This window comes from Amphiura filiformis, chromosome 1 (genome assembly GCF_039555335.1).
Source record: "Amphiura filiformis chromosome 1, Afil_fr2py, whole genome shotgun sequence".
NCBI classification, from domain to species: Eukaryota; Metazoa; Echinodermata; class Ophiuroidea; order Amphilepidida; family Amphiuridae; genus Amphiura; species Amphiura filiformis.
The window spans coordinates 77,515,484-77,530,025 of record NC_092628.1 but is presented as its reverse complement, the minus strand read 5'-3'; the positions used below and the strand labels follow the sequence as shown (position 1 = coordinate 77,530,025).

Here is a 14,542-nt window from a genome sequence, read left to right as displayed (position 1 = left end):
ACCGCAGTCCTTTTTTCTCTAGGCAGGGCAGTCACTGGAGATGTGATGGGTCATGCAAGTGCTGAAACCTAGATCGGAAGAGGGACGCGTAGGGAAAGAGTGTAGGGGACGGTGGACGCCGAAACAAAAAAAAAAAAAAAGAAAAAAAAAAAAAGGAATGCAGCGCAGTCTAGCCCAGCGCCTGTTTACGTGAGTCCAGACAGCACAATATCCTCCCCGGAAGCCCTTCCGTGATATGCAAATGTCCGATTTTTTTCCATGACGTGTTACCATGTGTGGTAGTTAATTCTTTACATCGATCGTATGTATGAGTGACATCATTAATCATATGCATAATTGATTGAGCGAAGAAGGGTAGGATATAAGTCACAGAGCACACGCGAGATATACGAATCAGTTCATGACAAAAACAACATAAAAAAAAACAAAAAAGTACACTTATGCATTAAAATGTTTATTGTACAGTACAGTAGTAGCTTTTCACATAAAATTTGCATTGTTCACATAATGTATCAAATTCATGGAGAGAAATACTTCGGACTAGCATGTGTGAAATAGGTGCAGAATTCGGCATACTTGATTTACTTTGAATTGCGTGTGGCTTCATCAATGGATACAAAAAAAATGGAAAACGCATTTTCGCGCTATTTTACTTGAATTTTCGTGCATTTTCGCGCTTTATAAAAAAACGGCCACGCATTTTGCCGTTTTAAATCGCGCGAAACTCCGGTGCCTACATAAGTGCCATATATACACAGGCTGGGAAATAAGAAGCTCTACTTTGTAAAAAAAATAGCCTCTTGTTCACTGGGTTTTACAGGGAACCAGGGGCTTTTTCAGTGAACCAGAGGCTATTCATTGGATGGGGAAATCTTTTGTACGTACATTTTGATACCTCACTCAATCAGGCTGGGAAATAAGAAGCACTGGACCAGGGGCTACTTTGTAAAAAAATTAGCCCCTGATGTACGGGGTTTTTTCAGGGAACCAGGGGCTATTTTCAATGAACCAGGGGCTTATTTTCCAGCCTGCATATACATCACAGGTAATGGCAGGAAAGTATCTGTATCTATGTGATGATTTGGCACATACAATAATTATTGAGTAGACTAGACTATAACTGAATAGTTTTCCATTTCCCTCTCTAGGGCAATTTTCCGGATTAGGAATGCCTTTGTCCTTGTGGAAATGTTCTGTATTACATAATGATGGCATTGATTTGAGCTGTTGAATAGTTTGTTCTATTCGAAGTCTGGAAAAAAATTGTTTCATATATAATAAAACAAATATTACCTGCCTATGTTTGAGCAATGGTATAAATATATCACTCTGTCACATTTTCACAAAGTTAATTTCATTTTGCTTCACCTCTTGAAATGGGAAAGTCAAAATTTGACATTGTGCTATATTTTTTACCATGCCAATTCAGGCATTAAATATTTTTATGTATTTATACTATTTTAATCATTAACAAGTTTTTTCTTTAAATGCATTTTATTCATTATTCTATTACCCTCACAACGCTTATTTTAATCACACACTGTCCAATGAAAGCACTGTTTGAAATAGTGTGCTCTGATTACAATGGAATGCAATAAAGCATGCCCATTGTACACAAAGATATATGCAAGGTTACGGTTAAAATTTCCCGCAGTACGCGCTGCTACGTCCATTGTGAATATGTGTCTGTGTTTTACCTTCATGTAAACAACAAATATTTTGGCAAATAAAGCGATATTTTCTCTTTAAATCATATTATTTTTGCTATAAAGTATCAAAATAAAGGTTGCTGCCTTATCATTTACACCCAAATAATGTGTCCTTGGAAATAAAAAATGTTAATAATCATCTCACCCATTATTTGCATTTTTACTGCCTTAGAGACTTTTGGGTGCAAAGGATACTGCATTATTCTTTATTTCTTAATTTTGGTTACTATTGTTGGTATGCCTTTGACATTGTTTACCTGTTTCCTCACTTAATATAGCATCGGAAAAAGAGAGTAAAGAAGGCAGTGAACCCATGGAAGTGAATACCACTGATGGTGGAGAAGCAACAAAAACTGAGGGATCAGCACCAGCTACTACCAGCACAGATGGTGAGAATAAAGTTGGTATCACCGTGAAGGAGGAACCCCTAGCTGATAGGAGCACTCCTCCAGGAGGAGATGAAGGATTGAGTCAAGATAGCATCAAATCAGAACCAGATGCCGACAACAAGGAAATCAAGGAAGAGGTTAAAGGTCAGTGACAACGCAACATGATTTAATTTGTATAACTTGGGAACATACTACACCATAATCTGACCTAATAAGAATGGATGGAGTACTCCTATAAGGTATATTGCTGATAGCAATCGATAAGCCAAAGCGATGCATGCTGGGAACAAAAAGTGCTCAAATTTGCAGTTGCGGGTGACAAATTGGATAGTTTTTGAGCCCTTTTCGTTCCCACCATGCATCATGTTTGCCTGTCAATCGCTGTCGGCAATAATACCGTATGTAGATGAATGTAAGAATCCTGATTTTGATGGTGACAATGTTGGAATTAAGCATTTATGCGTAGCAAAATTTGCTTTCAATACTTTTCTCTTTCACATACTTTAGTGTGTAAGTCTATGGCATAAAAATGCTACTCAACTCCAAAATTGTGTAGTAAATTGATAAAATTGTGTAGCATTTTGCTACACGATACCAGCTATTTCCAACGCTGGATGGTGAATATATTTTTGCAGTATAGTGTAATTACTTATACCATATTTGTGGTGAGCATGAACAAGACTTTTTCTGACAAGCACATCCACAGTGGGGAGGGAGGGAGGAAAATGTTGGCAAAATAATGACACAGGGAGGAGTGTCAAAGGAAGTGAAAATGTGAATAATAATAAACAGTTGTTTAAGGCCATTTTCAAGATGAAAAGAAAATGCCTTGAATTGTGTTTGTTACTTAAAGCCATATTATAACATTTGCTGAGGAGGACGCCCTCACTGATTTTTTAAAATTAATTTTTTACACGATTATATTGTACTTTATTAAACCAATATACCCTGAAAAAATCAAGACTCTAGGTGCTGTAGTTTTGTCAAAATCCGAGATTTTGAATAAAACGCCTGAATCAACATTTTATTATTAAGATGGAATTATTAGTCGAACGCATACACGATGTTCATAACACACAGTACGTACACGGCGTGCGCGACGGTGATCTACACAACAAATGGCCGTACCATAACATGACCGAAGGAGTGGTACGTATTGGCGACATATGTGCTAGTAGTAAATTCCAATTTTCTTTGCTCTGCCGTAGTTGTTCGGCTCAAAAAGTAAACATTTTATGGCAAAGAAATGCTAATCTATTTTGTATGAAAATGTTATAATATGGCTTTAATGGTAATAACCATATTATAGAGAGAGATGTTGAGCTCACTGGTGTGTAACACGCAATAATTATTTCATCTGTATTTCTCTTAAAAGACTACAAATTTGATATCAACTCTGTCTCTTCGATTCACTAATAGACCAGGTGAATTGCAGTTTGGAAAGAAGTTTTGATTTATAGTCATTGCTAAGTGCCAATTATAACATTCAATCCATTGTCATTTCTTTCAGAGAAAGAATCATTATCTTCATTCCTGAACAAGCTAGCCACCTCAGACCAGAGTGAGATTGACCAAGCCATTGAAGATCGTTGTTCGTTCTCCAAGGAAGCTGTCAACCGTCTTCAACAATCATTTGAAAATCTACAGGAGAGATACAGAAAGCTTGTAGAGGGCATGGAAAAAAATGGTGAGTAGTTAGAAAACAATCAAGAATTTGAGTTATACAGGCTGTATCAAAATGATTGGTACCCATCTGTTTTGATGGTTATTAAAAAGCTTGCTTCTGCTAAATGCAGCAAGGTTTTTTTGAAATGACCATAATTTGTAGTTATACGACTGTTTATGACATTAATCAACAAATTATGTGGATCCTAAGTTGCAATTTGATGTGGCAGTCATGTCCACATCACAGGAAAACTACTGGGTACCAATCAAACAACCTGTATGCTGTTAAAAATATTTAATTTAAATGTAAATTTGGGGATTTATAGTGCACAATGCCAACCCATAGGGCTTGACTGCCGTGATGTTATACATTAGTTAGCAAAAATAAACTTCGTGATATTGATCGATTCTTGAGCAATTCGCCTATTGCAACATGCTATACCTTTTCACCATGTGAGATGATAGTCCTATGAAACAAAATTTACACAAAATTATTTGTGATAATTTGTGTGCCACTTTCAGTAAATGTCACTATTCCAGGACTTAAATTGTACTGATGATGTACTGTGATTCTCGGTTCAGTCTGATTCAAAATAAATCATTGTAGTCGTTGTGTAAAAACTACTCAAATAAGCCCACCAAATGGCTCGAAGTTGTCTTAACGATACAACAAAAATTTTCATGCTAGTATATGACAAAACTTTTTGAAGATAAGAAAGATGCCTATCCAAGATGTTTGTTTGATATTATTTGATGGAAATAAAGTTATTTTATAAGTAAATTTTGAACAAATTACTTTATTTATCATGATACATGCATAGTAATAGTGTGTACAATGGAATTGAAATGCAGCTATGCTCAGAACCCAATCCCATATCAGTCCCGTTAACTTGTTGAACAAATTTAAATCTGTTGTTTCTTCTGAAAACAGAAAGTATTGATGAAGCAGTGAAATCAATGAACAGTCATCTGAAAGAAGAGAATCAAAGAGTACAACAGCTTGTTACATCACTACAGGATCAGCATCAGAAGATGACATTACAGGTTAGTCATTATCATATCCAATAATGCATGTTTGTAAGCATTCGATTTGAATAAGGAGTTTTCTTATAATATCAGACACATGGTTGTTTGCTGTAAGTTTTCAAATAACCTTCGTAATCTTTTACTTATTATCAGTATATGAAAAATGCTGGTTTCGGTGTAGATGTACATTCTTTTTCAACATAATATAGCCACTTATAGCCACAAAAATGTGTTTTTAAAGCTATACTGAATGAAACCATGTAGCTTTAGCTCATGAAAAGAAATTAAGAAAATGATTAAAAACAGGAACAATTTTGATTCTTTTAAAACATATAAAGGCAAATACCATGGCAGAAGCTTAGAAGATTCTAATCAAAAACAATGTCTGTAGTACATGTGGAGCACCCGGTGAATGAATAGTATGCTGACTATACTCGCCTTAGACCAAATCCTTCATTGGTCTACACTGCGCATGTATTTGTTTTGCTTGTAGCGACAAGTTACCGCTCGTATTGTGTCAGACTCATGAAAATATTCTTGTGAGACTGGTTGTGCACCATAGCGCAACTACCTATCTGCACCCGTCTACTGCGCCGTTGTACCACACCGTTGTGACACGATCATGCGCCGAAGTTCTAAAATATGTGTTAAATAACAAACACGGTCAAAAGATCAATTTCGATACAACTGCACAATCTCAGATCACCAGAATCTGTTTGCAAAGTCAGACACTTATAGTTTCTCAATCGTCAACCCAGACAGTTGACGAATGAGCGAAGCAGTCTATTACTCACCTCCTGAATCAATACAGGATTATTCCCTTGTATAAAACTTCTTTCCCCTCTTCACTCCAACAGCTGACTGATCAGATTGACAAGCTTGAGAATGCCAACACCAAACTGGCTGAATCATCTAACATGATTGATGACATGCAGTATGATTTGAGTCAAGCCCATCAAAGAGCTTACAAACTAGAAATCTTACTTGAAGAGAGCTATACCAAACTAAAGACAGCTACATTCTGTGGGGGTTTGAATCTTGGGGACGGTTCCAAATTTGGAGATAAACAGGTAAGTTGATATAACTATTACATATTATAAGTGTATGGGGGGTGGGGGTGTGTGTGTGTTTTAAAGCTATATTGTAACATTTGCTGATGGAGAACACCATCAATATTTCTTTAGATTCTGTTTTTTTACAGAATTGCAATGTACTTCAGTGAACTAAGAAATTCTGCAAAAATCAACTACAGTTTTCTCAAAATCCCAGATTTTGAATAAACTGTCTTAATAAGACTAGTGGAACGCGTATGCGATGTTCATAACACAGTACGTACCCCGGTACGTACATTGCATGCTAGACAATCATACACAAACATCAAAGGATCTTACCGTAGCACGACCGACGAAGTAACACGCATTGGCGCTGGTAGTAAATTCCAATTTGCTTGACCTCACTTGTTCGGCTCAAAATTAAAAGAGGACATACCTGACAGTAAAAGCTAACATTTTATGGAAAAGAAATACTAATCTATTTTAATGGAAATATTACAATATGGCAATAAGTGCATACTGCAATAATTGATTTAAGTGGTATGTGTGTAAGGGATATGTGTGTTTGTGTTTTGGTATGACATATCGACTGATTAGAGATGCCAATTTTCAGGAAATTTCCTGATTTGGGGTGATCCTGCTCAAAAGCACTCAAGTTACATATATGTGACACGATCAAGGGAAATGAGTCAGATGTCGCTAATATTGATTTTGAGATATTGGCAAAGAAAGTGTTAAAATTCTTTTGTTTTATATTGTTTTCAGCGATTGATAAATTGACGTAACTTCACAAAGAAAAGTCATATCAACATGGGGTTTTCAGTTTCTGAAAGCTCTAAATGTCCTCTTCAGAAACATGTGTAAAACTCATTTTCGACCAGGGCCGACATGTGACTCATTCCCCTTGATCATGTCACATATTGAGTCATTTCAGGATTTGTTGACAACTGGCATATGAACCATGGATACATACATTTTGGATGTCTGCTGCCACCCAAATAAAATAATAATGCATTTATTAGTGAGTTGGCTAACTGCCATAGATGTGCAAGATGTGTTGCCTTTTGGCCTTGTGTAACATAAAGATCACATAGGCAATTTCCCAAGCTAAGCCATTGTAGAACACCTTACACCAGGATGTCACTATGTGATATTGAACTTGCGAAGTACCCTGATTAACATTCAACATAGTAGAAGACTACTATTATAAATATTGCTGACTAATGTTCAGTAATGTTAATACATACTAAAAACACAACAAATTAACCTGAAAAATTCAAATTCATTATAAAAAAAACCTGTGTCAAATCTGTAGTCAATGATGTTTAACTTAATGTGATTTGATTATCTTTTATTTTCACCTTGTAGCTCCAAAGTATATTTAATGAGTTAGAAGAACAGAAAGAGTTGGCAACAAGTCGTGCAGCAGAACTGGAGAAACTTGAGGAGAAACACCAGGAGACGGTCAGCGAAATGGAAAGCCTCAAACTAGATGTGAGTATTTGACATTGTTTCAAATATAAATGAGTCCCTGACAAAATACTTTAATGGGAATTTTTTTATATGCTTGAAAATTTTCACTGAAAAGGATTTGTTAATTTTTATCGCACTAAAGGATCCACGTCATAAGTATACCACAAATACATTGCACTCTATGGTACTGTGTAAAATTCAAAGGCAATTCACTCAGCTATAAAGCGACAGGTTGCTTCAAATGTATATTTTCTTATATAACCCATCAAATTGGATTGGTGTTTTATAATCGCCCAGACCATATCCACATTACTAGATTATTCTCCAAATTCGTTTCTTGAAAAAAACCTAAAAATTTTCACAAAAATGATGTAAAGAAGATCATTTCAACTCAAATAGGGGGACCCTTATTTTTGATTTGAGAACAAATTTGCACAAAAACTTATTTCTACAGATTATATCAATTACAACTGGTACAATTATTCTTACGTCATATTTTAGGTTTCTTTATTTCATAGGCTCTACTTGTAAGGAATTGTATCAATTTTGCAAAAATATAAGGACTTTTCCCAAAATGATGTGAAAATTTCATGTTGTAAAATATGACGACTAGTTAAGATGTGCATGTGGATGTCCTGATTTGATTTGGTTTTCATAATTAGTTCTTTCATCAAATTTGTAATTCCATCTCATTTATCAACATCCATTCTTGAGACAGAGTAAGGCTAGGTCATGATATGTTTTTTCAAAAGGCCTTCAAGAGTTGCATTTGACAAGCATGCCAAATATGCAACATCAGTTCATGAAGTCATATACAGCAGATGATTATGAAATCACACATCACTGACATATCTTAATATTTATTTACCATGTCCAGTTGAAGCGACTACCAGACCATGTGGTTATAGAGACAGCAGGTTACATCAATCTCAAGTCACAATTCTCGGTGCTCTTCAAAGAGGCACAGGAAATGAAGCTACAACTGGAAGAGTCTAGAAGCCTGGTACAGAAAACTAAAAATACACATCTAAGGCAGATAGAACAGATGGAGGTCAGTATTAAAACAGGACAAGCTGTACACCAAGGGCACTCAGTTGACCTTTTCATTAAATCCCATAAGTCTTTGCGGGTTGACCTGGGATATCGTCATTTGACATCACGCTAATTGATGTGCACATTGTTTGGCGAACATATTTGCTTGCGGGCCACAACTGTGCCAAACTCGTTTCCAAGATCCTGTGTTTAAGAGCTATATACACCTTGTTTTGCTATGTTTACTGTACATTTCAGAGCTCTTCAAAGGCTGACCACTTATTTGTTGGCTGGTCACCTATTGAGAACCCCAGCTGTACACTATTGACCCAGTAGCAGAGTCTTATTCTAATAAAATTGTAGCCAAAAGAATCAGGAGGACTGTATTAAGGGGTCTGTCACCACCCTTTGCACAGTATTTATTTGTGGGACCTGAAAGCACATCAGACACACCATATTGCATTCTGAATATGTGGAATGTCATTCTGATATAAATTTTTTTGAAATGCCCAATATAATACAAATTTTATGGCAAATTATTAGAAATTATCATTTGTGACATTTAACAGTTCTCAAAGTATTAGAAATCTAATGATATGCACTTAAGTGTATGTAGCTGGGATGAAATGACAACCATTATTTGAAAATTTTGACCTTTCGTATTGAAGATATACTTGAAGCATGTTACGATCATATTTCATGTCTGTATGGTTGTTGCTAGGCTTATTATGGACTGTTACTGTGTTACATGATGATTTTCCATGCTAATATGTTTGGGCTTGACTCATTTGTTTTTTCGTTTTCACATTTGGCATGTGAGTGATATGTTTCCCAAAGTGATATGTTGCGATAGAAATGGAACTGAACAAGCTTTGACTTTAATTAAATGTTTATTCTCTTCAGACTGATGAACTAGCATGCCAAAAGAAACTTCGTACAGAAGTGATCCAGTTAGAAGACACACTTGCACAAGTACGCAAAGAATATGAAATGCTAAGGATAGAATTTGAACAGAATCTAGCCGCCAATGAGCAAGCAGGTATGTATATATGCTAAAGAATGGCAGTATAATGAATTAAACTAAATGCCAAATTACAAATTAAGCATACTAGTAACCATCCAGCGCATAATATTTTGCGCAAGGTTCAGATGCACACGCTTGACATCACATGTGTACTACACTGAGACGGCGCTGAAAAGTGTTTTGCATTTTACTTCATCAAAGTATTTGTTTAGCTGCCAGATTTCCAATAAGCTGTCATATTATGTACCCTGACTGACCATAACAGATTGTTATACTCATCTTTTGCCGTTTCTTTGGAGATGAGACAAAAGAATCCCAAAAAACAATTGTTTCCCTAATTGTGATTTTTCTGCCTTGCATTTAATACCTTGAACTTTATCTCAACCTAAATCAAATCATATCCCAAACATGAACCCCAAGTTTTCAAAAAATTTCTCTTGTAAATGATTTAATATTGAAGTGTAAGTCATCAAAACCTATATTATGTTGTCATTTCATTTATGACTTAAAATTAATGTAATTTCTTTTACACAGGGCCAATTAATAGAGAGTTACGACATCTAGTAGCCAGTTTCCAGAGTCACAACTCGCAGCTCAAAGGAGAAATCAATAGACACAGACGTAAACTAAAAGAAGCAACTGCTGAAATCGCAAAGGTACATTTTGGAAATTCAATTTTAGAACTTTCAACAAAGATGTTTATTCCGGAACAAGAGTTCCAGATCAAAGGAACCTGTTTCAAGATGGATGGAATTAAATTATTAGATTCATGCTGATGAAACATTCACAACCAGGTTCTTAATTACTGCCGCCCCAGTGGTACACTACTGCCCAGCTACTTCATTGGTACTCTACTGGGTAGGTACTGTAGGGTACAAACATTCACACATACAGTACAGACACACCTACAGTACAGGTACTGGATTGGTACTGCACTGGTACTCTAGAGTAGCCCTACCTCTGGGGTTGGCAGCAATAGGAATGTGATAGTGTTACCATAATTAAACTACAAGATTGAATATACATTCTTGGGTAACTCATTTGCAGAGTGAGGCCCCCCAAAAAAGTTGGTTGCTTGTCCTTGTCCGACCGACTGTCTCGGCAGTCCCGACCGAAGAACTTTTTTTATTTTTGAAAAAAGGTTTTCTTTACAATTTTCCAAAAAAAGTCAAGAACTTTTCACCTGAAATTCCTGCATGTTTCCCCTGTCTAGTCGTACCTGGCTAAGGGTTTCGATATTTCATATTATCATTTTCAGCGTCTAAAAAGTAAAGCATTGTTGAACTTAAAGTGCAGTATTTCAAGTCTGTCAGACATGTACATGCAAATAAAGTAGGGTTTACATTGAATTTGTCTTCGGTGGAAATTCTGTGGTCAGCGAGTGTTTTACATATAAACAAGTGCTTCACATTATACTTTTGGCACTTGATAAAAAAATATAAGAAAATATATTTAAACCGACCGACCGATCAAACTTCTGATAATGATCTATGGACAAGCAAACAATTTATTTTTTTTGTATCCTAACTATAAAATGGACTATAGAAAATATGTGAACTCCTTGATTTAAAAAACTTATCAATTTGGAATTGATCATAATTTGCCTATTTGCCTTCAACAGCTAAAAACTGATTTAGCCAATGCCAACAGCCATGGAAGTAGCAGTAGCTATAGCAACAGTAGTGGCAGCTCATCATCGGGTCCAGGTGGCAGTGGAAGCAGCTCAAGGGAACCAACTCATGGTCCTCCTGGGAGAAGAGATGACCATCATCATCATCCAGACAGGAGAGACAGGGATAAAGACAAGGAGAAGACAAAAGATGAGAGAGATAGGAGGGACAGTGGACCAAAGTCAGATGCTGATCTTATCAAAGAACTCAAAGCAAATTTGAAGTAGGTGCTAGTTCAACTCTGTAGTCCACAGAATTATTAAAATATAATGCTTCTGTGATATTCTTTCACCCATCTAGCGATAAAGCTATCATCCATTTTATCCATGTACATAATTGACCTTTTCGGTAACTCCCATACGCCTTTGCTGGTAGACATGAGATGTCGTCATTTGACGTCACGTCAATGTGCACATCGTTTAGTGGACATCGTTACTTTTCATTTCAAAGCTGTGAAGTGCACATGAAGGTCTACCCACAAAGGCTTTTATGGGATTAAGCAAAAAAGTCAATTAATTAGGAAGCACTTTTCAGTTTTTATATCAATAAAGGTTACATTTTGATAATCGGACCTAAATTATTGATAACCTGTTTACAGCATACAGCTGATGATTTGAAATATTGCATGTTCTTTCATACTAATATCAGCTATATATAGTATGTGTCAGTTTCAAAAAATGATCTGTAATCTGTAACCAAATATCCTCAAACAAATTTGTTTCTCCTCAACACAGGAAAGCTCAGGAAAGTCAGAAGGAAATGAAACTACTGTTAGACATGTACAAAGGCTCAGCAAAAGAACAGAGAGACAAAGTACAGGTAAAGATTCTTTGATTCATTTGTAGTAATCTACAGTAAGATTCATTCATGTGTGCATTGATCCATAGCTATAACTTCATAGGTAACGCAAAGCAAATGCATTATTTTAATGACTTAAGAGGAGTGATGGAAAAAATAAGAAATTGTTGTAAATTTTTTATCACAGCATTTCTGACATTTCATGTATGAAGGCTATATTTGAAGTCAAGATTCTTTTGGTCAACCTGACGTCACGCAAAAGGGAAAAGTGTATCTGTCTTCGATTCCCCTTTGTCACGCTGGTTGCTATGCATGTGCTTGCAATTTTGTGCAAAGGAGACAACATGCCCGGATGTCTAACCACTGGACCACAGCAAAATGACAACATATTTATGACATTATTTGTTGCCCAGTTGACAAGTCAAAATAATAATGATAACGTAATGATAATGAGAGCTTATATAGTGCCAGTATCGCTTATGGCAGTATTACATTTTACACAAGACATTAACTCAAATGATAGGCATCCTTAAATAAATGAGTCTTAAAACATGACATAGTTGGTGAGAATGATTCTAAAAAGTCAAATAACGGTGATAATGAAATTGAGTGAGAGTTTCTTGTGTTTTATCCTCATGACAGCTTATGGCAGCAGAGAGAAGAGTCAGAGCAGAAGTGGAGGACTTGAGGCAGAGACTGAGACACTCAGAGGACAGGGAAAGAAGTGAGAATCGTAATCTGGGAGATGACGACCAAAGGAGGAAGATACGGACATTAGAAGAGGCTGTACATCAACTCCAAAAGAAACTGGGTGAAAAGAAACAGGTGAGGTTATCAATTATCACACGGCACCTGTATGCAGAAGAAAAGAGCACAAACAAATTGACTTTAACAGCAGCATGTGTCCAGCATGTCATTGTGTCCTCACATAATTGGTATTGAAGAGAAGAAGCAGTGGCTCATTTTACATGGGTTTATTTTTTAAACATTTACTAGAAAGCTAGCTTGTGAATATGTAAATCTTATCAAGTGAACTAACAGTGGATATCAACGTGAATGGTTTGCCATTGATATCCTTCATGCAGTCAACATGGGTACCTAGTATGAATGGCAGCTATAGCGTATGAAAGAAATGCATGTGTACCATTATCCAAATCAATTACACATCAGAGGATAAGTTTGTGGGGCATTAGGGGCGCTCCGTGGAAATAACCAGTTATAGATTCACTGGATTTTACCAGACAATAGAATTGTACAGTACGGTTTCCTTGGTAACCTGTAGACATTAATTATGTCGGCAATGAAAGATGTAGGGAAAGAAATACTAACTTGTTATGCAAAATCTTCTTAAATATCTTTATTAGTACTAACAATTTTTGTGACAACATATTTGTCATGATGTAACCTATTTAGGAAGAAGAAGCATTGCTATCAGAAATGGATGTGACAGGCCAAGCATTTGAAGATATGCAGGAACAGAATACAAGGTTACTACAACAGCTCAGAGAGAAAGATGATGCCAACTTCAAGCTCATGTCGGAGGTAAAATTGTTGCTCTGCCCTAAAATTGTCTGTCCTGTGATAATTGAAATAGTATTTTATTGTTGCCATCTCTTTGCATGCTAAATGGTACATTTCAGTCTTATTACCCATAATGCAGTAACATTAGGCTGTGACAATTCTCGCTTTTCAAAGCCATATTTCTTAGCCTAACTGATCAATGCAAAATCTCAATCATAGCAAGATGGTGGTAGAAAGTTTATTACTAAATCTTTTAAGAATTAGAAACTTTAATGGTTGGACGATTAAACATTGTATCATTTTATTTCAGCGGATCAAAGCCAACCAAATTCACAAGTTATTACGTGAGGAGAAGGACGTATTAGGGGACCAAGTGGCTACCTTACAGACACAGGTGGATGCACAGAACCAGGTGGTTAGGAAATTAGAAGAGAAAGAAAGAGTGTTGCAAAATAATCTGTCAACGGTAGAGAAAGATTTGAATTGTAGACAGCAGGCTTTAGAATTGCATAAAAGAAAGGTATGTCCAATATTGTGTTTTGTGTTATTACTTATGAATTTGAAGGGGTTATGTAATCTTTGATCAGTACCTAAAGGAACAAACCAAAAGTTTGACAACATTAAGTATGCCTGGACCAGGAGCTAAAATGAACTCCTGGTCCTACAGATGGCCCCTGGTCCTATAGTTTGTAGTGTAAAATATTGGATACACCAGGAGCCAAAACTGGGCAACCATAGGGTGCCTGGTTAATATAAGACTTGGACGACATCCTATAAATGAAAGTCAAAGTTGACCTTTTGGGTTGGAATTTTCAACATTTCACACTTAAGTTTCAGGGAGGGAGGGTTCGGCTTCCTAATGAATAGCCTTAACGTTTATATGACATTGTGAAGCTTTTGGTTTGTTTCCTAATTAGTATTAGAATTTTCAACATTTCACACTTAAGTTTCAGGGAGGGAGGGCTCGGCTTCCTAATGAATAGCCTTAACGTTTATATGACATTGTGAAGCTTTTGGTTTGTTTCCTAATTAGTGGCAATCATGAATTACATCAGAAAAACTGCTCGGAATTCAGAAACATCATCAGGAGGCCCGAATATCCCTATGCGTAGCATTACGGGAAATCTGCCATGTGGACCAAAATAGTCTACCTCCTGAATACTGTGATGAAGGCCCAGAATCA

The 14,542-nt window shown here is 36.3% G+C and overlaps 1 protein-coding gene across 1 annotated transcript in view; it reads left to right on the top strand.

The window, feature by feature from the left end:
* LOC140153742 (E3 ubiquitin-protein ligase BRE1B-like) overlaps nt 1–14,542 on the top strand; it is a 42,429-nt gene that overhangs the window by 21,797 nt on the left and 6,090 nt on the right. The window contains exons 5-17 of the mRNA XM_072176577.1: nt 1,988–2,242; nt 3,609–3,785; nt 4,695–4,807; nt 5,647–5,859; nt 7,210–7,335; nt 8,192–8,365; nt 9,250–9,385; nt 9,905–10,026; nt 10,992–11,263; nt 11,775–11,859; nt 12,481–12,663; nt 13,252–13,380; nt 13,670–13,879. Of these exons, the coding sequence (XP_072032678.1) occupies nt 1,988–2,242; nt 3,609–3,785; nt 4,695–4,807; nt 5,647–5,859; nt 7,210–7,335; nt 8,192–8,365; nt 9,250–9,385; nt 9,905–10,026; nt 10,992–11,263; nt 11,775–11,859; nt 12,481–12,663; nt 13,252–13,380; nt 13,670–13,879 (2,195 nt within the window). The remainder of the gene's footprint in view (nt 1–1,987; nt 2,243–3,608; nt 3,786–4,694; nt 4,808–5,646; nt 5,860–7,209; nt 7,336–8,191; nt 8,366–9,249; nt 9,386–9,904; nt 10,027–10,991; nt 11,264–11,774; nt 11,860–12,480; nt 12,664–13,251; nt 13,381–13,669; nt 13,880–14,542) is intronic.